At 39.2% G+C, this 25,484-nt stretch overlaps 1 protein-coding gene across 28 annotated transcripts in view; it reads left to right on the top strand.

The window, feature by feature from the left end:
* TAOK3 (TAO kinase 3) overlaps nucleotides 1–25,484 on the top strand; it is a 223,643-nt gene that overhangs the window by 100,174 nt on the left and 97,985 nt on the right. For 20 of the 28 annotated variants that reach the window (XM_016924344.4, XM_016924350.4, XM_063785053.1 and 17 more), the window contains exons 2-3: nucleotides 6,688–6,792; nucleotides 17,778–17,987. In XM_016924344.4, the coding sequence (XP_016779833.1) occupies nucleotides 17,868–17,987 (120 nt within the window). In that variant the 5' untranslated portion in view covers nucleotides 6,688–6,792; nucleotides 17,778–17,867. Of the gene's footprint in view, nucleotides 1–6,687; nucleotides 6,793–11,775; nucleotides 11,953–17,777; nucleotides 17,988–25,484 lie in introns of all 28 variants that reach the window. The other 8 variants (XM_054664681.2, XM_054664680.2, XM_063785056.1 and 5 more) reach the window with 1 other exon arrangement.

Here is a 25,484-nt window from a genome sequence, read left to right as displayed (position 1 = left end):
CTGCCTCCTTGGTTCAAGCGATTCTCCTGCCTCAGCCTCCCGAATAGCTGGGAGTACAGGCGCGTACCACCACACCTGGCTAATTTTTTGTATTTTTAGTAGAGATGGGGTTTCACCGTGTTAGCGAGGATGGTCTGGATCTCCTGACCTTGTGATCTGCTTGCCTCAGCCTCCCAAAGTGCTGGGATTACAGGCATGAGCCACCGCGCTGGCCCTATTTTTTTCTTAAAGAGGCCCTCAAATTTGTTTACTCTGCAGTCCTCATAAGAACTGAATCTAGCACCATATCTTTAAATGTCCTGAGATCCTTGGGAGGAATAGTAACAGAAGTTCAATCTTACATTAAATTTAAAATTTTCTTGATTACCCTCCAAAATAGTAAAGTATGACTTAGGGCAGCATGGTTCAGGAGAATAAATTTCTGTAATGGAAAATCAGAAGTCCTGGATTTTTTTTTTCCAGACAAGTTCTTACTTTGTCACCCAGGTTGGAGTGCAGGCACAATCTCGGCTCACTGTAGCTTCAGCTTCCTGGGCTCAAGCAATCCTCCCACCTCAACCCCCAAGTAGCTGGGACTACAGGCACGTGCTACCATGCCCAGCTAATTTTTTTGTATTTTATTTCATAGAGATGGGGGTCTCACTGTGTTACCCAGGCTGTTCTCGAACTCCTGGACTCAAGCAACCCTCCCACCTCGGTCTCCCAAAGTGCTAGGATTACAGGCATCAGCCACTGCACCTGGCCAGGAGTCTGGGATTTTAATTTGGGGATAATGCTGCCACAGAGGTGTGATGTGATGCTTAACTTTTCTGAGATTGAGTATAAAAAGAAAAAAAGGAGTTGAAATGGTGTATGTTTAAAATTCTTTCCAGTATGAAACATTCTAATTCTTATTTACTTTATTAATACTGAAATATTGTGGAGTTTTCGAATTCACTGGCTCCAGGATAGTGCTGCCAGAGAAAAACATTGTTGAGAAGAACATTATTGTTGAAAAAAACATTGAAACACAACTAAGATCTTCAATGAATCATCTTTCTTGAAGTTTCTGGGAAAGGGAAAATTATTTTAAAAATATATATTTCTACTCTCTATCAAGTGTTCTTTCTTTCTTTCTTTCTTTCTTTCTTTTTTTGAGATGGAGTCTTGCTCTGTCACCCAGGCTGGAGTGCAGTGGTGTGACTCGGCTCACTGCAACCTCTGCCTCCTGGGCTTAAGTGATTCTCATGCCTCAGCCTCCCAAGTAGCTGGGATTACAGGCATGCGCCACCAGTGTTCTTTCTTATAGTAAGTTAGAATGTCTGTGAGAAATAATTTACTTGATTACCATTGTTAGAAGGTTTCCATTTCTTAGAATAAAGAAGTGTTTGTGAAGAAAATTATTTCAATTGCACATCTCTGATGAAATCTTCTACTCCGTGCTAGTTGGATTGTTTATTTGGCCCAAGGGCCTAAAACCTGAAATACTACATTCTTGGCGCAGTTCTACATTCTCACTATAAATGTAATACCTGAGGTTGCAGGAGGTCAAGGAAGAGAGAAAAACTTATTTTATGCCTGTTATTTCATCTTATCCTCTTAGAAGAAAAAATATTCTTGTTTATCTTTTGGGGAAAGGATTAATTTGAATGGTCATTTTAATTATAAGATTGAAATGGAACAGGGAAGGTGATTTCATCAGATTTTTATGGAATATCTGCTACTTAAAGAAGCCGTAGGGCCCAGCATTTCCACTCATAGGCATATGCTCAAGAAAAATGAAAACATATATCCGCCTAAAAACTTATACATGAATAATTCTAGTAGCACTATCCATAATGGCCAAAAGGTAAAGCAGTCCAAATGTCCATCACCTGATAAATGGATAAAATGTGACATATCCATATAATGGAATATTATTTGTCAATAAAAAGAAATACTGATTCATGCTATGCATTGGATTTGAAAACATGCTGAGTGAAAAAAGCCAGTCATGAAAGACCACATATTGTATGATTCTGTTTATATGAAATTCCCAGAACAAGGAAATCTATAAAGATGGAAAGTATGTTAGTAAATTTCTTAGGAATGGAGGGAATGGGGTGGGGCGAGGCTGGGGTAATAGCTAAAGGGTATGGTTTTGTGTGTGTATGTATGGTGACGAAAATGTTCTAAAAATAACTGTGGTTGGTAACGGTTGTACATATCTAAAATACTAAATACTAAATATACTAAAAACCATTGAATTGTACACTTTAAATGGGCAGAGTGTATGATAGGTGAATTATATCTCAATAACACTGTTTTTATTTTTTAAAATATCAGGGGTTACAATGATTAATCCAAATGTGGACTTAGACAGTTACCCTTCTCTGAAGAAGCACTTGCCATCCAGTTTTAGAATACTGACTATGTGTGTTGAAAACTGATGCAAAGGGAGAAAATAGTGGGTTTTATGGAAGTGACATTTAGCCGGGCGTGGTGGCTCACACCTGTAATCCCAGCACTTTGGGAGGCTGAGGCGGGCGGATCACGAGTTCAGAAGATCGAGATCATCCTGGCTAACATGGTGAAACCCCATCTCTACTAAAAATACAAAAAAAAATTAGCCGGGCGTGATGGTGGGCGCCTGTAGTCCCAGCTACTGGGGAGGCTGAGACAGGAGAATGGCGTGAACCTGGGAGGCGGAGCTTGCAGTGAACCGAGATCAGCGCCACTGCACTCCAGCGTGGGAGACAGAGCAAGACTTTGTCTCAAAAAAAAAAAAAAAAAAAAGTGACATTTAGCTGGACTGTGAGAATAGTTGAGATTTGGGGCTTATAAGCAGAGGACACAACTTAGACAAAGACCAAGTGAGAAGTGAAATACAAAGTATATATACAAATGTAACTGAATGGAATTTATTTTTTCCTGATTATAGAGTTTAAGAATTTAGGTTAGACTACTGGTTTGAAGCCAGCTTTGAATGTTCGTTAGGTAAAGTTATTATTATTATTATTATTATTATTATTATTATTATTATTCTTTATCCCATAGGAAGTAGTGAGATTTTGAAAGATTTTGAGCAGAGCTGTGATATTATCTGAACCATGCTTTAGAAAGATGATTATGGTAATAGTGTTTTTCGAATTCCAGAAAAGATAGAGGCTGTAAGAGGAAAAGAAAAGGAGAGAGCATATGAATGCCAGAGAAATGGAAAAACAGGCCAAATATTTGAAGCAGAAATTGGGGATTAATTGAATGTAAGGGACAGGGAAAGAGAACAAAGTTAATGGGAGGTGTATGTGAGCCATTTAGGGGAGAAGCCGAATAGATATTTGAAAATACAGGACTGGGGCTTGGAATAATGGTCAGTACTGTCTAGCGACACAGTATTACTTAAAATCATTAAATGGGCAGAAATTAAGATAGCAGCTTGCAGTCACACAGAGGACTTGGGGAAATCCTTAGAGGAACACATTCATTTAGGCATCAGAGAGAAGAGGAAGTATAATCAGAATAATTTGGAAAAACAGAAGACAGTTTCATGGGATCCAAGAGACATTTATGAAGAAGGAAGTGGGGGTAGTAAAATGGAAGAAAATTGAAAATATCCTTTAGGTTCAATGGATGAACTTCAGGAATACTGTCTTCAGCTTCAATAGCAATGCAATATTGTAGCAGAAAAGCAAACAAAGAAAAGATAAAACTGAGAAGGCTTAATTCCTAGAAGTCTTAGAGAGATAATTTTAGAACATATATAGAGCTTGGCAACCAAAGATGAAGAGAATATGCATGCATTTTAAGAAAATTATGTAAAAGTGGGCTGGGCGCAGTGGCTCACGCCTGTAATCCCAGCACTTTGGGAGGCCGAGGCAGGTGGATCATCGCAAGTCAGGAGTTTGAGACCAGCCTGGCCAATATAACGAAACCCCATCTCTACTAAAAATACAAAATTAGCCAGGCGTGATGGTGCACGCCTGTAATCCCAGCTACTTGGAAGGCGGAGGCAGGAGAATCGCTTGAACCCAGAAGGCAGAGGTTGCAGTAAGCCGATACTGCATCACTGCACTCCAGCCTGAGTCTCAAAAAAAAAAAAAAAAAAAGAAGAGATAGAGAAAGAAAATTAATTATGTAACTATTTAGAGAGAGGATAATTAGCCCAGCGTGGTGGCAAGAGCCTGTCCTCCCAGCTACTCAGGAGGCTGAGGCATGAGAATCGTTTGAACCTGGGAGGTGGAGGTTGCAGTGAGCTGAAATCTCGCCACTGTACTCCAGCCTGGGCAACAGAGCCAGACTCTGTCTCAAAAAATAAAAAAAGAAAGAAAGAAAGAGAGAGAAGAAAGAAAGAAAGAGAGAGAAAACTATTTTCTAGGAATGAATGTTTCCTGATTTGTAAGATGCCTTATTTGAAACTCTCTTTCTTTTCTTTTTTCTTTTCTTTTGTTTTCTTTTCTTTTCTTTCTTTTCTTTCTTCTGAGACAGAGTTTTGCTCTTGTTGCCAGGCCGGAGTGCAATGGCGTGATCTCGGCTCACCCCATCTTCCGCCTCCCAGGTTCAAGCAATTCTCCTGCCTCAGCTGCCCGAGTAGCTGGGATTACAGGAATGCGCCACCACACCCGGCTAATTTTGTATTTTTAGTAGAGACAGGGTTTCTCCATGTTGGTTAGGCTGGTCTTGAACGCCTGACCTCAGGTGATCCACCCGCCTTGGCCTCTCAAAGTGCTGGGATTACAGGTGTGAGCCACTGTGCCCAGCTGAAACTACTTTCTTAGAAATTTAGCAACTAGTGTTCATATGATGTCATAAGGAATATTTTAGTTTATTGGAGCTATAGTCAGACTACATTAGCAGAGTAGACATGCAAACATTGCAGTTATTGATTGGTTAGTGGTTAGGTAAAATGTGATGCTGAATTCAGGCAAGTTTTAGCTACCAGTTAATCTGAAGCATTCCACAGCCACAGACAGAATCGGAAGGAGTAACAAAAATAATGAAAACGTTCAGTTTATAACTATAGGCATGAGACAAGAGTGGGATATTCTCAGCAAGAAAAATGTGAAAATGGAAGTCCATAGTTTTTTTCTAGTTTTTTCCTGTAAGGCCTTCATCTACAATGCTAGTCAAGCATCTAAAAATTATTCCAATATATGTAGGTTTTAAATTGTTATATTCTTTGACCCAATAATTCTACTTCTAGAAAGCCATTCTCAAGAAAGCCTCCAAAATGTAGATAAGTAATAGGCACCAAGATCTTCCAGACACAATAATTTTCAATAGTTCAACAAAAGGTTGAATACAGCCTTGGTTTCTGATTGTGGAGAAATGGTTGTGAATGAATTGCAGCTCTTCCATAAGACAGACAATAAGTAGTCATTAAAATGACCTTTGTGAACAGTATTTGGTGACATGGCAAAATAGTCATAGAGTTAGATAAAAGAGGTGAACTATGGAATTACACATATAATGTGATCTCAGCTGCATTTAAAAAATGCAGGCAGAAATAAATACGTCCATGGAGAAAAGTATGCCAGATTGTTAATGGAGTTTTGCCTGGATAGGATTATGGATTTTTTTCTGTCCTTTTTTTTTTGTTTTTTTTTGGAGATGGAGTCTCACTCTGTCACCCAGGCTGGAGTGCAGTGGTGCGATCTCGGCTCACTGCAACATCTGCCTCCTGGGTTCAAGCGATTCTCCTGCCTCAGCCTCCTGAGTAGCTGGGATTACAGGCACATGCCACCAGGCTCAGCTAATTTGTTTATTTTCAGTAGAGACGGGGTTTCACCATGTTGGTCAGGCTGGTCTTGAACTCCTGACCTAGTGATCCACCTGCCTTGGCCTCCCAAAGTGCTGGGATTACGGGCGTGAGCCACTGCGTCCGGCCGGATTTTTTTCTTAATAGTGTGTATTTCCCAAGTTTTCTACATTGGGCATGTACTTCTTTAATAGATAATTTAAAAATAATCATCACCCCAGCCGGGCACGGTGGCTCACGCCTGTAATCCCAGCACTTTGGGAGGCCAAGGTGGGTGGATCACTTGAGGTCAGGAAGTCGAGACCAGCCTGGCCAACATGGTGAAACCCCGTCTGTACTGAAAATACAAACATTAGCCAGGCTTGGTGGCAGATGCCTATAATCCCAGTACTTGGGAGGCTGAGGCAGGAGAATTGCTTGAACCTGGGAGGTAGAGGTTGCAGTGAGCCGAAATCATGCCACTGCACTCCAGCCTGGGCAACAGAGCAAGACTCCGTCTCAAAATAAATAAATAAATAATAATCATCACCCTGAAAATGTGGAAGATTGGTTATAGGAGAGCCTAGGAAAGGAAAGGTAGAGTAATCAATGCAAATCATCATGTCTATTGGAAAAGCAATTCAAAATAGAAGCCTTAACGACAGAGAATCAGTAGCATTACCGCATGCTGTCAGATTAGTGCTGTCTACTGGTAACCTCCATTAAGTTACCTGGACACAAACAAACCAGTGGAAGCTTCAGTATAGATTCTTAAATCTAACGACACATTTGTTTCCCAGATATTGCCTGTGAAAGAGTAGCTTGCATCTTTGTTTTGAGCATCTTACCTTTTAACTTTGCCATCCACAAACAGATGAATATAAAATTTTAACTTTGTGATATTACATTTGTAAATATGTAAAACTACCACATGAGCAATTATTGATTCTTTAATTTGGCTGATAATTATGTATTTTGTTCTTCTTTTTCTATAGGTTGCATCATAAATACAAAGGACTGAAGTTATAAAAGAGAAAAGAGAAGATTGCTGCTAAAATGAATCTGAGCAATATGGAATATTTTGTGCCACACACAAAAAGGTATTGTCCATACAACTTAGCTTTCTCCTAAGAAATGGAAAAAAATAATATTTTCTGGGTTTTTGGATGAATTTTTATCTTTGAAAGAAAAATAAAAGGGAAAGTAAAAATATTAATAAAATTGGGATAAAATATTCTTTTATAAAAATCTTTGGCTGGGTGCGGTGGCTCACGCCTGTAATCCCAGCACTTTGGGAGGCCGAGGCAGGTGGATCACCTGAGGTCAGGAGTTCGAGACCAGCCTGATCAAAATGGAGAAACCACGTCTCTACTAAAAATGCAAAAAAAAAAAAATTAGCCGGGCGTGGTGGCGCATGTCTGTAGTCCCAGCTACTGGGGAGGCTGAGGCAGGAGAATTGGTTGAACCCAGGAGGCAGAGGTTGCGGTGAGCCGAGATCGTGCATTGCACTCCAGCTTCGTCAACAAGAGCGAAACTCTGTCTCAAAAAAATAAAATAAAAATAAAAATCTTTGAGTTTCTATTTATTTCCTAAAATTTTTTTCTTCTCAGTTATAGTTTACAATATGGAGAATTATTTGGTTAAAAGAAATGAGCTTACTTAAACTTTCTTGATTCCTATTGTCAAATTATTTTCTGGAAATATATATATTGCCATTTTTTTTGTTGGTAGTTTATAGTTAGATTTGAAATTACCTAAAAGGTTTCGTATCACTTTTCTTCTAATTACAGAAGTAATAGACTTTGCAAAATATGATTTTAGAAAATACACAGAAACAAAAAGAAGGAAATAAAAAATTACCCAAAATTTCAACACCTAACTTCAGATAAAACACAGGCTACAAAGAAACCCAAACTTACAGATCAAAGAAGTCACGTTTCCCAGATGCACCGTTGTATTCCTTCTGTACGTTCCCTAATTATGCCTTGCCTCTTTTGCTAAAACAAAACAAACAAGAAACTGCCTTGTATGAATTCCCAAAAGTGTATTACTAGGTCAAAGAGCATACCCATCCTATTCTTCAAGCAATGTATGAAACTATTTTCTTATACCCTTACCCCAAAAAAAGTATATTTTTTCCTCTTATTTGCCAATTTGGTGGGTGAAATGAGGTGTTATATTATTTCTGTTTTTACTTCTTTGATCCTTAGTGAAGTTACATGTTTCATATTTTAAATGGACACTACTCTTTTTTTTGTTTTGTTTTCCTACCTGTCTCTTTTGAGTTTGTAGGTAAGTGTATGTGTGTGTGTGTTCACCTCTCTGATATTCAGAATAGCTTTTTTTTTTTTTTTTTTTTTTCTTCCTGAGACAGTGTTTCACTCTGTCACCCAGGCTGGAGTGGAGTGGCATGATCTCAGCTCACTACAACCTCCACCTCCTGGGTTCAAGCAGTTCTCCTGCCTCAGCGTCCTGAGTAGCTAGGATTACAGGCAAGCGCCACCATGCCCTGCTAGTTTTTGTATTTTTAGTAGAGACGGGGTTTCACCATGTTGGCCAGGCTGGTCTTGAACTCCTGACCTCGTGATCTGCCCTCCTCGGCCTCCCAAAGTGCTGGGATTTCAGATGTGAGCCACCATGCCCGGCCCAGAATAGCTTTTAACTGGCAAATATTTTGCAAAATTTTTCTCTACTTCATTTAATTTATTTATTTTTTTCTTTTGAGACAGAGTCTCGCTCTGTTGCCCAGGCCAGAGTGAAGTGGCACAATGTCTGCTCACTGCAACCTCTGCCTCCCAGATTAAAAGAATTCTCTCACTTTAGTCTCCCAAGTAGCTGGGATTACAGGCATGCGCCACCACACCCAGCTGATTTTTGTGTTTTTAGTAGAGACAGGGTTTCACCATGTTGGCAAGGCTGGTCTCGAACTCCTGACCTCAAATGATCCGCCTGCTTCTGCCTCCCAAAGTGCTGGGATTACAAGCATGAGCTACCACACCCAGACTTATTTCAATTTGGTACATCTTTCTACAACAATAATGTGTACATATTTAAAGAGCATAATTTGTTTTAACAGGTATATATCTGTGAAACCACCATCATAGTGGAAATAAACATATCCACTATCACTCCCAAAAAGCTTCATCAGGCCCCTTTTTAGCCCCTCCTACCTACTCCTTTTTACCTGCCATCACCACCCCCTTCCCCCAGGTAACCACTGATATGATTTCTATCTCTTTAAATTAGTTTGCATTTTCTAGAATTCCATATAAATGAAATCATAAAGTATGTACTATTTTTTGTCTGACTTCTTTTACACAGCATATTTTGAGATTCATTCATATTGTAGTGTATATCTGTAGTTTATTTTATTGCTGAGTTACAGTCCATTGTATTTATCACAGATTGTCCATTCATTTGTTGATATACATTTGGGTTGTTTCCAATTTTGGCTATTAAAGCTACTGTGAACATTTGTATACATGGCTTTGTATTGACATATGCTTTCATTTTTCTTGGGTAAAGACTTGAGTATAATGGCTACATCATATGATAGGTATATGTTTAACTTTTTAAGAAACTGCCCAATGTTTTCCAAAGTGTTTTACCATTTTACATTCCCACCAGCAGTGTATGAAAGATACAGTCACTCCATATGTTAATGGCTAACATTAAAAAGACTGAGTTTTGAGACAGAGTTTCACTCTTGTTGCCCAGGCTGGAGTTCAATGGCACAATCTTGGCTCACTGCAACCTCCACCTCCTGGGTTCAAGCACTTCTCCTTCCTCAGCCTCCCGAGTAGCTGGGATTACAGGCGCTCACCACAACACATGACTAATTTATGTATTATTAGTAGAGATGAGGTTTCACCATGTTGGCCAGGCTGGTCTTGAACTCCTGACCTCAGGTGATCCACCCACCTCCGCCTCCCAAAGTGCTGGGATTACAGGTGTGAGCCACCGTGCCCGGCCTCTCATGGGTTTTCATTTGCATCTCCCTAATGAGTAGTCATAGTATGCATCTTTCTTTTGCCATTCATCCATCTCACTTGGTAGAGTGCTTGCGTTCAAATCTTTTGTCCATTAAAAAAAATTGGGTTTTCTTATTTTCTTATTATTAAGTTTTGACAATTCTTTATGTTTTCTGGATCCAGGGGTCCCATTATGAGACATAATTTACAAAGATTTTCTCCCAATATCTTGCTTGTCTTTTGATTTTCTCAAGTGTCTTTCAAAAAGCAGACATTTTAAATCCTGACGAAGTCTAATTTATGAATTTTTCCTTTGATGGATTGTGCTTTGGGTTATTAACTAAGAAATTTTTAACTAACCTGGGGTCACAAATATTTTCTCCTGTACCTTCGTCTAGAAGTTTTATTATTGTAGATTTACATTTAGTTCTATAACCTATTTGGAGTCAGTTTTTACACAGGTTGTTAGTATGGACCAAATATCTGTTTTCTTGCATATTTGGATGCAAGTGTTCCAGTACCATTCATTGAAGACAATTATTTCTTCATTGGATTGCCTTTGTACTTCTACCAAATCTCAGTTGTCCATAAATATGTGGGTCTACTTCTGGGCTTCCTATTCCACTGCACTGATTAATTTGTCTATCTCTGTGCCAGTATTGCACGGTCTTGATAACTGTAGCTTTATAATAAAGTTTGAAATTATTTTATGCTAGCTCTCCAACTTTGTCCTCCTTTTTCAAAGTTGCTTTGGTTGTTCTGGGTCCTTTGAATTCTCATATGAATTTTAGATTAAACTTCTCAGAGTTTAAAAAATGTTGAGTCTTCTGATTTATAAACACCGTATATCCCTTCATTATGTCTTTATGTCATTATTATTTTGTCATTTTCAGTGTACAGGTCTTATATATCCTTTGTCGCATGATCCCTAAGTATTTCGCTTTTTTTTTTTTTTTTGAGATGGAGTCTTGCTCTGTCACCCAGGCTGGAGTGCAGTGACACGATCTCAGCTCACTACAACCTCTGCCTCCCGGTTTCAAGCGATTCTCCTGCCTCAGCCTCCCAAGTAGCTGGGATTACAGGTGTGTGACACCACACCTGGCTAATTTTTGTATTTTTAGTAGAGACGGGGTTTCACCATGTTGGCCAGGCTGGTCTTGAACTCCTCACCTCAAGTGATCCACCCACCTCAGCCTCCCAAAGTACTGGGATTATAGGCGTGAGCCACCGCACCCGGCCATATTTCACATTTTTTATGCTACCATGATATTTTTAAATTTGATTTTCTTTTTCTTTCTCTTTGAGACGGAGTCTCGCCCTGTCGCCCCGGCTAGAGTGTAGTAGTGCGATCTCAGCTCACTGCAACCTCCACCTCCCAGGTTCAAGCAGTTCTCTGCCTCAGCCTCCCGAGTAGCTGGGACTACAGGTACCCGCCACCACGCCCGGCTAATTATTTGTACTTTTAATAGAGACGGGGTTTCATCATCTTGGCCAGGCTGGTCTTGAACTCCTGACCTTGTGATCCACCTGCCTCGGCCACCTAAAGCGCTAGGATTACAGACATGAGCCACCGTGCCTGGCCTTGATTTTCATTTATTTATACATAGAGACATAATCATTTCAGGCCAGGCACAGTGGCTCACACCTGTCATCCCGGCACTTTGGGAGGCCAAGGTGTGTGGATCACTTGAAGCCAGGAATTTGAGACCAGCCTGGCCAATGTGACAAAACCCCGTCTCTACTGAAAATACAAAAATTAGTCAGACATAGTGGTGCATGCCTGTAATCCTAGCTACTTGGGTGACTGAGGCACGAGAATTGCTGGAACCCGGGAGGCAGAGGTTCCAGTGAGCCAAGATCGTGCCACTGCACTCCAGCCCAGGTGACAGAGGGCAGAGTAAGACTGTGTCTCAAAAAAAAAAAAGAAATGTAATCATTTTATGTGTTGATCTTCTGTACTTTTTAATAAACTAATAAGTTCTAGTAGCTTTTGTAGATCCCATTGAATTTTTTGACAATGATTATGTTGTTTCACAACAGAAAGTCTTACTTCTTCCTTTTCAGTCTTGATGCTTTTTGTTTCTTTTTTTCTTATTTACTGCACCTGTACAGCATCTGGCACAATGTTTTTGTTTGGTTTGGTTTGGTGTTGTAAAGAGAGAGGATCTTGCTATGTTTGCCAGGCTGGTCTCAAACTCCTGGTCTCAAGTCATCCTCTCACCTTGGCCTCCCAAAGCATTAGGATTACAGACATGAGACATCACACCCAGCCCCAGCACAATGTTGAATGTAAGTGTTGCGAGTAAACATCCTTGCCTCCTCCCTGATTCTGTATTTAACATGCTTTTTTTCTCTGGATACTTTTATGATTTTCTCTTTATTTCAAGTTTTGAGCAATTTATTATGATGTGCCTTGGTATAATTTTCTTCGTATTTCTTGTGCTTGAGGTTCATGGACCTTCTTGGATCTGTGGGTTTATACTTTTCATCAAATTCATAATTTTCGCCACTATTACTTCCTCAAATAATTTTTTCTGTCCTAATATCTTTCCTCCCCTTCAGGGACTCCACTTAGACATACAGTAGGCCACGTGAAGATGTTCCACAGCTCACTGATGCTCTGGGTCGTGGGTTTGGTTTTTGTTTTGTTAGTCTTTTTTCTGTTTTATTTGGGATAGTTTCTGTTGTTGTGTCTTCAAGTTCAGTAACCCCTTTTTTGGCAAAGTCTCCTCTGCTATGCAACCCATGCAGAGGATTTTTAAATCTCAGACATTGTAGCTTTCATCTCTAAAGGTCTGATTTGAGGGCCAGGTGTGGTGGCTCACACTTGTAATCCCAGGAGTTTGGGAGGCCAAGGTGGGTGGATCACAGTGGTCAAGAGTTTGAGACCAGCCTGGCCAACATGGTGAAACCCTGTCTCTACTAAAAATACAAAAATTAGCTGGATGTGGTGGCGCATGCCTGTAATTCCACCTGCTTGGGAGGCTGAGGCAGGAGAAGTGCTTGAACCTGGGAGGCAGAGGTTGCAGTGAGCTGAGATTGCACCACCGCACTCTAGCCTGGGCAACAGAACGAGACTCCATCTCAAAATAATGACATACATATATGCATAAAATAAAGATTTACTTTGAATCTGTTTATATTTTGTCTGTCTCTGCTTTACATGTTCGAAATTTTCTCCACCCTTTTCAATATATGGAATACAACTGTATTAAATGTTTTAATGTCCTTGACCACTAATTTTAACATGTATCATCTATATCAATTATGGTTTGGTTTCAATTATTTTTCTCATTATGAATTATATTTGCCTGCTTTTCTGCATGCCTAGTAATTTTTTATGGAGTGTTAGATATTGTGAATTTTACCTTTTTAGATACTGGATATTTTTATATTCCTTTAAGTATTCTTGGACTTTGTTCTGGAACACAGTTAAGTTACTTGGAAATAATTTCATCCTTTTAGGTCTTGCTTTTAAAATTTGTTAGAGGCAGGCACAGTTGGTCATGCCTGTAATCCCAGCACTTTGGGAGGCAGAGCCAGGAGGATCACTTGAGTCCCGGAGGTTGAGGCTGCAATGAGCCATGATTGTACCCTTGCACTCCAGCCTGGGCGACAGAGCAAGACCCTGTCTCACAAATAAAAAATAGATAAAATAAAAATTGTTAGGCATCACAGACCAGCATTTAGTCTAGGGTCCCTACTATGAAGGCAAGACTCTCTGAGTAGCCTCCAGAATGCCCTGTGAATTATGAGATTTCTTATCCTGGCTAGGGGGAATGAGTACTATTGACAGCCCTTTTTGAGCTATAGGTACTATAGTTTGTATTCCTTTCAGATTGTTTTTTCCCCTGGTCTAAGGTAGTTTTCTCATATGCATGCACTAATCAGTGCTCAGCTGAAGACTTGAGGGGAACCCTTTGCAAATCTCCATATCTTGTTTCTCTGCTGCTCTCTTCTATTTGGCACTCTGTCCTGCCAACTCTACCCACCTTGGTCAACCTGGACTGTCATCTTTGTCTCCTCAACTCAGGGAGTCCACCAGGCTCTAACTGGATTTCCCCTCTCTGCAGCATGGCCTAGAAATTCTCCCAGGGCATTAAGCTCAAACATTTAATGGCTTACATCATTTGCCTGTCTTCTGTCAGGGATCATTGTCTTTCTTTGCCTGATATCCATTGTCTTCAAATACCATCATTTATATGTTCTATCCAGTGCTTTGTTTGTTTGTTTTTTGAGATAGGGTCTTACTCTGCTGCCTGGGCTGGAGTGCAGTGGCATGATTTTGATTCACTGCATCCTTGATCTCCGGGCTCTGGTGGTCTTTCCACCTCAGCCTCCTGAGTAGCTGGGACTACAGGCATACACCACCATACACAGCTAAGTTTTTGTGTCTTTTGTAGCGATACAGCCTGTTGCCCAGGCTGGTCTCAAACTCCTGGGCTCAAGCCACCTGCCCACCTCGGCCTTCCAAAGTGCTAGGATTACAGACATGAGTCACTGTGGCTGGCCTTGTCCAGTGTTTTAATTGTTCCCTGTGGCAGATAATAAATCCAGCCCCTGTTACTCCATCTTGGCTAGAAGCAGAAGTCCCTTCATTACATGTTTAAGAAAAAGAAGTTATTAATTATATATAGTTACAGTTATTGATTTTTAGTTTATGGCTTTGCCTCTGGTATCTTGCTAAGTAATTAAATATTCACTTGTAATTTATTCTAGAAGTTTTTATGGTCTCATTTTTACATTTAAATATTTATTTCTTCATAAAATAATTTTAGTCTATAATCCTTGTTTTCCCCCCAAATCCATAGCACTTAGCTTTATTCACATGGAAGCCAAAATATTCTAAAGTTTATAATGTGTTTTGGTGATTGAAAATATTTTAATTATCATAAGTTTAGTTCATAGGTCTTTTTGATTTTCTTAAAGATAGTCTTATAATTTCCCTTTTACGTATAGTCTCCAAAAAGGTATATCTTTGATTTAATCCATTGATTCTTTTTTTGTTGTTCTCAGACATAAGCAATAAAATCAAAATGCTTTTTGAGCTTTTTTTTTTTTTTATGACAGAGTCTTGCTCTGTCATCACCAGGCTTGAATGCAGTGGCACGATCTCGGCTCACTGCAACCTCCGCCTCCCAGGTTCAAGCAATTCTCCTGCCTCAGCCTCCCTAGTAGCTGGGACTACAGGAGCACCACCACACCTAACCAATTTTTGTATTTTTTTAGTAGAGATGGGGTTTTACCATGTTGGCCAGGATGGTCTTGATCTCTTGACCTTGTGATCTGCCTGCCTTGGCCTCCCAAAGTGCTGGGATTACAGGCGTAAGCCACTGCGCCCGGCCAGTTTTTGAACTCTCATTTTGTGCTTTCATTTACCTGATTGACAAATAGCTGGATTTAAGTTACTTTCCCAGTAGTATTGATGTAGTAACTTTATACTTGATTATTGGCATCCATGGATTGGCAGGATGACTGCCTAGGATTATAGGTGCATTGTTGGCGGAGGGATCCTTTTTCCCATATAAACCTTCAGTGGTTCCCCTTTCCCTCAGGATAAAGTCTAAACTTTTTAATATGGTTTAAAGGGTCTTTTGCAATTTTCCTTGGCTCAACACCAGCTTCATGTTTTCTCCTTCCAACTCTCCCATACAATTCATATTGAATGAACTAATTTTATTTTCCCTAAAAAGGCATGCTTTTTCACATCTAAGTCAAAAACAGGCTGAGTCATCCTATAATATCCTTATATTAAAAAATATTTATTTTCCCCTCATGATCCAATCAGTTAAAACCATTTTATCATTTGTGTCTTTATAATTTAATGTCTATAAGTCCATTTGACTCCTAAGCCCTTTAAGGATAGGGACTACATCCCATTCTACCTCCAAAACTCAGTACAGGGTATGGCAAATAGTGAGCATTCAACAATATTTGTTGAATGAAAGAATGAGTTGGGTAAGTGGATGGATCCTTAGGTTGATGACCTATGTATACTAGTGAACTAACTAGACTATGAAGTAATGTATATTGTCACCTATGGCTGCTTTGTCTCAAGAAAAAAATACCTCTTAGCACTATCAGTTTTACTTAATTAATTACTTTCTTTTTTTTCTTCTCCTAGCATGAGACCCATTGGCCCATGTTTTGAAAAATAGTTTTATTGGCCAATAACCAAATTTCTATCTTGGTTATCTAGTTGGTCAAAGAAGAAACACCAACTGTCCTGTGATCAGTGTAAATGTTGGCATAAACAAATGATTATCTGGGTATGAGGGCAGCAGTTATTTAAAATGAAAAATATAGATGATTGATAACATTTCTATATTTTTCAAAAAATAAAAAAGAATCTACATCAAATAAACGTATGTAACTAACGGCAGATCAATATATGAGCATGTCAAAATGATGTCCTTTTATTAATAGAAACTTTGATTTCAGAGTGTTTTATGTAGCAGCAGAATAACTTGCCTCTTTACATGGGCATTTAACCTAGCCTCCAAGTGATAGTAATTTCTTCTAGTAGTCAGTAAAGAATTGTTTAATTGCCTGTATTTCTATATGAATATACCACATGTCAATCAAGAGCATGGGCTTTGCTGTTAGATCTGAGTTTTAATTGCGGTCCTGACAAATAATGGCTTTCTGACCATGTGGAAGTAGTTTAGCCCATCAAAGTCTTAGTTGGTTCTATAAAATTAAGATAGTAAAGTCATTATATTATGAAGTTATTGGAGGGATTAAAGGAGATAATATATATAAGGTTTTAGTGCTGCCTGGCACATAGTATCGATTAATAAATACCAACCGTTATTATTTCAACATTAATTACACCAAAATGAATTTTTGTAATATCTCTACAATATAATTTACATTCTATACCCTTTGCTCACTTAAAATGTGTAATTGAATGATTTTTGGTATAGTCACAGTTATGCAGTCATCACCACAGTCAATTTTAGGACATTTTCATCACCCTGAAAAGAAAGCCTGTATCTTTTAGCTATCACCCTCCAAACCCCCATCTCTAACCAATAATCTACTTTCTGTCTTTATAGATTTGCCTATTCTGGAAATTACATGTATATGTGTGTGTGTATATATGGAATCATACAATATATGGTCTTTTGTGACTGGTATCTTTCATTTGGCATAATTTTTACATGTTGCAGCCAATACTTCATTCCTTTTTACTGCTGAATAATATTCCATTATATGGATATGCCACATTTTGTTTATTCTTTATCAGTTAAAGGATATTTGGGTTTTTCCATCTTCTGGTTATTATGAATAATGGTGCTATGAACATTTGTGCACAAGTTTTTGTGTGAACACATGTTTTCATTTCTCTTGGGGGTATGTGTGTACTTAGAAGTGGAAACTCTGGGTCAAATGGTAACTCGGTATTTAAGTTTGTTATGAACTGCAGGGCTGTTTTCTAAAATGGCACAGCCACCAGCAGTGTTGGAGGGTTCTAATTTCTCAGCATTTTCACAAACACTTATCTTACTTTTTGACTATCACTATCCTAGTGAGTATGCAATGGTATCTCACTGTGGTTTTAATTTTCGTTTCTCTAATAACTAATGATGTTTGAGGATCTTCTCATATGTTAATGGTCATTTGTATATCTTTTTGGAGAAATGTGTATTCAAATCATATGTCTGTTCTTTTTTTTTTTTTTGAGACAGAGTTTCCCTCTCGTTGCCCAGGCTGGAGTGCAATGGCTCAATCTCGGCTCACCGCAACCTCAGCCTCCTGGGTTCAAGCGATTCTCCTGCCTCAGCCTCCCTAGTAGCTGGGATTACAGGCATGTGCCACCACGCCCGGCTAATTTTTTGTATTTTTAGTAGAGACAGGGTTTCTCCATGTTGGTAAGGCTGGTCTCGAACTCCCGACCTCAGGTGATCCGCCCGCCTCAGCCTCCCAAAGTGCCGGGATTACAGGCAGGAGCCACCGCGCCCGGCCATATGTCCATTCTTTATTTGGGTTTTTTTTGTCCTTTTGTTATTGAGTTGTGAGACCAAGAGGCTTTTAATATTTGTATGTATTTGTATTGCCACCAAGTAAAATGTGTTAGAAATAATTTAATGGCAAACCTTATTTTTCTACAGATACTGAAGATTTACCCCCCAAAAAAAACTGTCAATGAGAAATAAAGCTAACTGTGATATCAAAAAGCAGAGCCTGCTCTACTGGCCATCATGCGTAAAGGGGTGCTGAAGGACCCAGAGATTGCCGATCTATTCTACAAAGATGATCCTGAGGAACTTTTTATTGGTTTGCATGAAATTGGACATGGAAGTTTTGGAGCAGTTTATTTTGTAAGTACTTAAAAGAGTCTTTTAGATAGATCAGATTAAGAAAGGTTGGACTCTAGGCCTGGCACAGTGACTCACGCCTGTAATCCTAGCACTTTGCAAGGCCAAGGTGGGAGGAAAGACCAGCCTAGGCAACATAGCAAGACCCTGTCTCTACAAAAAACTAAAATAAAATAAAGTTTGAACTCTACATGTTCTCTACACATAGCTGTTGCTCGTAAAATAAGCTTGGTTTCAGTGATTTTTCTATAAATTAAATGATATCTACCGTAGAGGCAAACAGTCATTGCTGAAAAGCCAGTTCCAGAATCCTAGGCTTTATTGAATTCAGTGGTATTTATATCAATTGAGTCACTTATTAAAGTAGTATAAGAAAGTTAAGAGCTTCAGCCGGGCACAGTGGCTCACGCCTGTAATCCCAGCACTTTGGGAGGCCAAGGCGGGCAGATCACGAGGTCAGGAGATCGGGACCATCCTGGCTAACACGGTGAAACCCCGTCTCTACTAAAAATACAAAAAAAAAATTAGCCTGGCGTGGTGGCAGGCACCTGTAGTCCCAGCTGCTCGGGAGGCTGAGGCAGGAGAATGGCATGAACCAGGGAGGTGGAGCTTGCAGTGAGCCAAGATTGTGCCACTGCACTCTGGCCTGGGCAACAGAGTGAGACTCTGTCTCAAAAAAAAAAAAAAAAGTTAAGAGCTTGAAGTTGAGCTTTGTGCATTTCCACTGTATGCTAAGCTCTTTCCTGCCTCAGAGCCTTATATGTGCTATTCCCCCACCTAGAAAACTCTGCACATTACATCCCCATGCCTGTCCGTTCATCCTACAAGTTTTACCTTAAGTATTACTTTTGCAAGATACCCTTTACTGTTCAATACTCCACCCCTAAATCAATACTTTATGATTTCATAACATCTTGTTCTTATATTTTGTTGCATTTATCACAGTTGTAATAAAACAATTACGTATACGATTTTTTGCTTTATATATGTCTTTTTCCCTAAATAACAAGTGTCATGAGGACAGGGGTTATGTCTATCTTGTTCATCGTTACAGACTCAAGAACTAGTATATGCCTGACAGTAGTAGGAATTTGATAAATGATGGATGGATGGATGGATGGATGGATGGATGGTGGATAGACAGATAAACAGATGAACAGACAACTATTCAGAGAAAGGGACTGACAGTGATTTTTAGTGGCAATCATGTCAAGTCAGTATTTTCGTTTAAGGGGTACAAGGCTGTACCCCTGGAATCAGTTTTAGTTCCAAGAATGTGACTATCTCCTGATGAGAAAAACAAATAGCCAAAATTTTAACACAGCTTATTCACCTGAAATTCATTACATAAAATACAGTTTGTTTGTTCTTTTGTTTGTTTTTTGAGACAGAGCCTCGCTCTGTAGCCCAGGCTGGAGTACAGTGGCACGATCTTGGCTCACTGCAACCTCCGCCTCCTGGATCCCGGTTCAAGCAATTCTCCTGCGTCAGCCTTCCACATAGCTGGGATTACAGGCATGTGCCACCACGCTCAGCTAATTTTTGTATTTTTGGTAGAGACCGGGTTTCACCATGTTGGCCAGGCTGGTCTTGAACTGACCTCGTGATCTGACCACCTCGGCCTCCCAAAGTGGTGGGATTACAGGCGTGAGCCACTGCGCCGGGCCCTGTTTTTTTTGTTTGTTTGTTTGTTTGTTTTAAGACAGTCTTGCTCTGTCGCCCAGGCTGGAGTGCAGTGGCACAATCTCGGCTCACTACAACCTCCACCTCCCGGGTTGAAGCAATTCTCCCGCCTCAGCCTCCTGAGTAGCTGGGATTACAGACACCTGCCATCATGCCAGGCTAATTTTTGTATTTTTGTAGAGATGGGGTTTTACTGTGTTGGCCAGGCTGGTCTTAAACTCCTGACTTCAGGTGATCTACCCGTCTCGGCCTCCCCAAAGTGCTGGGATTACAGGCGTGAGCCACCGTGCCAGGCCAAAATATAGTTATTTAATTTAACAAATACTTCCTTAAGCATAATAGTCCATTAAAGCAAATAATAAATTAAGTACTAATTATTACCTACTTCTCCAAACTTGTAATCAAATAATTTCTTTGTAATCAAACATTACTGACTCTTCCATTTTAAGTGGTCCTTTATGTTCTGCTATCTGGATAGGGCTTATCTTTAGTTGTCCTTCCAAATGAGATTATTTTATGAATTGCATCTTTACTTTGTCCTTTTGCTTCTAGCCAAATCTTCAGCCTGGATTTTCTCTAAACTGTTTCTCAACCACTGGGTCTATGCTCAGCCCTACCATTACTTCTGCTTCCCTCACTACCATCAATAACTTGGCTCCCACTGAAGTATATTTTGTCATTAAATACGATAAAAGATTTTTCTGGCTGAAAAGGGTGCTAATTTCGGCTGGGCGCGGTGGCTCACGCCTGTAATCCCAGCACTTTAGGAGGCTGAGGCGGGCGGATCACGAGGTCAAGAGTTCGAGACTATCCTGGCTAACACGGAGAAACCCCGTCTCTACTGAAAAATAGAAAAACTTAGCCGGGCATGGTGGTGGACGCCTGTACTTAGCTACTTAGCTACTCGGCAGGCTGAGGCAGGAGAATGGCGTGAACTCAGGAGGCAGAGCTTGCAGTGAGCCAAGATTGTGCCACTGCACTCCAGCCTGGGGGACAGAGTGAGACTCTGTCTCAAAAAAAAAAAGAAAAGAAAAAAGGGTGCTAATTTCTTAGTTAACACTCCCTTGTTAGTGTGTAGTCAGAATATCATTTAAGGCCCAAAGTTCTGTCTTCTTTAGTCTCAGGTCCTCTTGTTAACAAAGCGTTTTTATTATAAGTATACATAAAGAAGTATATATAATATACATATCTATTTTAATATAGAACTTCAGAAAGAATTAAAAGGTAAATCTCTGTGTAAAAACACCACCCAGATCAAGAAATAGAATACTGCCAGCATCCCAAAAGCCCCTCTTTATGTCTCCCTCAGTCAGAACCCTCTCCGTCCACCATTCTGATTTTTATGGTGATTATTTTCTTACTTTTCTTTATAGTTATAACCCACTTAATCTGTACTCCTAAAAATGTAAATTGGTTTTGCTTAGTTTTGAACTTTTTAAAAATGGAAACATCTGTATATATTCATTTGTGACCTGTTTGTTTTGCTTACAGATGTATTCTTCTGTCATCTTTGCTTTCTTTTCTTCTATTATTTTAAATCTAATTCATCTTCTCAGAATCTCTCCTGGCAAGAGTCAGTCTCTATTTGACTCTTCTCATTTAAAAAGCAGCCAAGGCCGGGTGCAGTGGCTCATGCCTGTAGTCCCAGCACTTGGGAGGCCGAGGCGGGTGGATCACGAGGTCAGGAGATCGAGACCATCCTGGCTAACATGGTGAAACCCCGTCTCTACTAAAAATACAAAAAATTAGCCAGGCATGGTGGCGGGTGCCTGTAGTCCCAGCTACTGGGGAGGCTGAGGCAGGAGAATGGCGTGAACCCGGGAGGTGGAGCTTGCAGTGAGCTGAGATTGTGCCACTGCACTCCAGCCTGGGGGACAGAGTGAGACTCTGTCTCAAAAAAAAAAAAAGCAGCCAAACCCTTCTTAAAGTGTTAATGTTTCAGAATGACTACAATAAACCAAGCATGCTTTGAAACTTACTAAAAGCCATTTATAATAGTGGCAAAATGAGACCTACGTTGTACTAGGCTGCAGAAGACCTAGTGGTTTATTTGCTTTTTGGGCTAAGCCCTGTCTATTTAGCTAGAGTGTGTGCGTTTTTGAAGATGAGGACTATTTCTAATATTTGTTTACAACTCTAAAGGCTGGCACGATCTCATTTACAGTAGGCACTAAATATATATTATTTGTTGCTGATGATAGACTAGAGAAATGATACAGGTACCAGAGTGGCATTGATAAACGTAATCATTAACTCTATAGGGCCTGTATATAAATGTGAAAAGTACAGGCCTATGTACACCCATAAAGCACTAAAAAACAGATTAAAAGGGAATTAACTGACACTGTACTATAGAACTTACGAAAAGCTTTAACCTTTTATCTGTAGTGGTCACATCGGCAGTACCTTAAAAATGGATTTTCCTGTTGGCCAAAGTAGTATTTATATAAGTTGCTTCTTACTCCGTGCTAATAGATTTTTCCTTTTGTTACTTGTACCATTATTACCAGGAAGACTCTGCTATCTCTTATTTGGACAACTATGATTGCCTGCTTTGGTCTCTTCAGTCTTTTGTGCATACCTCGATGAGCTTGAAAAAAGAAATGTAAATCTCATCCCATCCCCTTTCCCTATAAAGCCTTTAGGGGCTCTCCCTCGTTCTTAGGCCAAGATCAAAATCCCTACTATAGCCAGCCCACAAGGTCCTTCATGGTCCCTATCTCTACTTGAGCTATCTTCTCTCTCATTCTCATTGCTGTAGCTCTGATTCCTTTCTTCTGATCATCCTTCCTGGAATCTTGCGTAAACTGTTCTCTCTCGAATATTTCCCCCTTCTATTTTCACCTTCTTAACTCCTGTTCATCATTTAGCTCTCAGCCTAAACCTCATTTCTTCAGGGAAGGCTTTCCTGACCTCCCTAAGTCACATCCACCGTTGTTGGTTCTCAAAGTAACAAATACCCTTCTTTGTGGCACATATCAGAATTGCAGTTTTACATTTTGTCTTTTATCGTTTTATTTTTGTTATTGTCTATCCTTCTAGAGGAGAGATAGGTACAGGGCATATTAACTCACTGTCTTATCCCTAGCACTTAGCCCAATTCCTGATAAATTGTGGGCAGCTAATAAGTATTTGTTGAATGAATGAATGATGAAGAACTCTGAGAACTTGGTACTGCTAATTAGTACTTTTCATAAGTCATAGTCATGCTGGCAAGCCATAAAGACCAGAGTCTGGCAGCTAGTATTTTTATACCTAAACACTATAATTCTGTTAGCCTCTGTAGGTCACAGCTTTTTACACTGAATGCTGCCAGGGAATAAACTTAGTGTGAATTGTAAGCTGGAACAGCTCTTGTAAAATCAATCAGCTGAGAGTATATGTTATGTTCAGAGAAAATAGAAATTATTAACTTGATGAAATATTTCTGTGTGTTTGGATTTACGTAAGTAATTTTGAAATTTGCATCATTGGCTGGGCGTGGTGGCTCACACAAGTAATCCCAGCACTTTGGGAGGCCGAGGTGGGAGAATCACTTTAGCCCGGGAGTTCGAGACCAGCCTGGGCAACATAGTGGGAACCCGTCTCTAAAAAAAAAATTTAAAAAAAAAGAATAAATTAGCAGCATTAACAAATGAGGTAGTAAGAAACTGTACTAAAGGAAAACAAAAAAAGGACTGCGCATGTTCATTTTTGTATTCACCTAAACACAACTCTAAAGTTTGTAGGTTTCTAGATCACCTTTGTTGAACTCAGTATATTATCCATAACCCACCTAAAGTAAATAGTTTAATTCTATCTTTCTGGATATAATTACCTTTTAGTTGGAGTTCAAAAAATAGGGCAAAAAGAAAGCTTTTTCACTTTTAAAATTTTTATTTATTCATTTATTTAGAGACAGGGTCTCTCACTCTGTCACCCAAGCTGGAGTACAGTGGTGTGATCATAGCTCACTGTAACCTTGAACCCTTGGACTCAAGCAATCCTACTGCCTCTGCCTCCTGAGTAGGTAGCTACGACTACAAGCATGTGCCACCACACCCAGCTAATTTTGGTTTTAATTTTTTTGTAGATACAGGGTTTTGCTATGTTGCCCAGGCTGGTTCCAAACTCCTGGGCTCAAGTGATCCTCCTGCCTCAGCCTCCTATTTTTTTTTTTTTTTTTTTTTTAGACAAAGTCTCACTCTGTCACCTAGGCTGTAGTGCAGTGGTGCAATCTTGGCTGACTGCAACCTCCGCCTCCTGGGTACAAGCAGTTCTCCTGCCTCAGCCTCCCAAGTAGCTGGGATTACAGACGTGTGCCACCACGCCCTACTAATTTTCATATTTTTAGTAGAGACAGGCTTTCACCATGTTAGCCAGACTGGTCTCAAACTCCTGACTTCAGATGATCCACCCACATTGGCCTCCCAAAGTGCTGGGATTACAGGAGTGAGCCACCGTGCCTGGCCTGCCTCCTAAATTAACATAATTTTTTATATTTGTCTATAAAATAGCAAAAGGTATAGCTGTAAAATGTTTAAAAATATAAACACATAATAGTAAGTTCTTAATAAGTATTTCTTGAATCAATGATCTTAGTAATAGTTACTGAGACCATTGAGACTATTGGAAGTATTAAGCATGAATGTAAGTTTCAAGAATAAAACTTGAAATGATAGAGGCTGTAGTCATTCATAGTACTGTATGCACTAGAAAGCTGAGACCCCATTGATACTTTCCTTTTTCTGTACTAAAACATTGATTTTTTTTAAGTTTCTATCTAGCATGTTTTGACTTTTAGCCAGTATAAAAATTCATATCTATAGCAAAATCAACATTTGCACTAAAAAGTTCACATCTATAGAATAATCAACATGGAAATGTTTTTCAAATTTCAAGTCTCTGCCTATACATTAGGATGTGTAAGTGAGTGGAAGCATTAAGTTCTAATCAGTGATTATCCTATAAATGTAAGAAATGTATTTTTATTTTAGGGTGGTTATTTTTTCATGTTTTTAGGTCCAAATATAGCATTAATTATAAATAACCTTAATAAGCAATTAAATAATAATACTATCTGATTTTATTTCTGTGGGCTTTGCTTTTTTTTAGTAATGGTTAATTATTTTTTAAAACCTCACAAGAAGTTAAAATTTCTCATTGCCTGAATATTTCCTAAATCTTTCTCAGGCTCCTTAAGCTGCACTATATATATTGATGCCTCAAATATCTGCTTTTCAGATATAGTCCCTTTAACCTTTATTGTAATACCGAATTTACATCAGCTTTTATTTACGATTGCCATATAAGCACAGTTTAGTGTTAAAGTTTAAAAGCCAGAACAGTGTGAGAGATTTTTGTTTTTAACAAAAGTCATTCTGTACTTTCTAAATCAATAAAATATCTAAAATATGCTTTTGTGGAGTTCTGCAGATTGGAAAATTATGACTAGTGGATAACTCATTAATATATAATAGGTACTTTTACCTTAATGCTTTTTTAAAAAAAAACTCCTGTAGTACGTTATTGTGGGGTTTTTTTTTTTCATTTTGACATTCCATAAGAATCTGTGGTCAAATTATTTTTACATACTACATTATTGTTTATTGTTTGAATTAACCGTTTTAAAAAATCATAAAGAAACCATTGTATCTGAAGAGGTTCATTTTAAATTAGTTGTATTTAAGAAAATGATTACGAATTTTTCTCTAAAATTGTTAACCTGACTTTATCAGTGAATGAATTCCAATCTTTTACTTCAGAACCACTGTGATAGCTTTATTGGTCCACAATGATAATAATGTGACAGAAGCAAAATAGCTTACTTACATTAGG

Source organism: Pan troglodytes, chromosome 10 (assembly GCF_028858775.2).
Source record: "Pan troglodytes isolate AG18354 chromosome 10, NHGRI_mPanTro3-v2.0_pri, whole genome shotgun sequence".
NCBI lineage: Eukaryota > Metazoa > Chordata > Mammalia > Primates > Hominidae > Pan > Pan troglodytes.
This window is presented reverse-complemented; position numbering and strand designations above follow the sequence as displayed.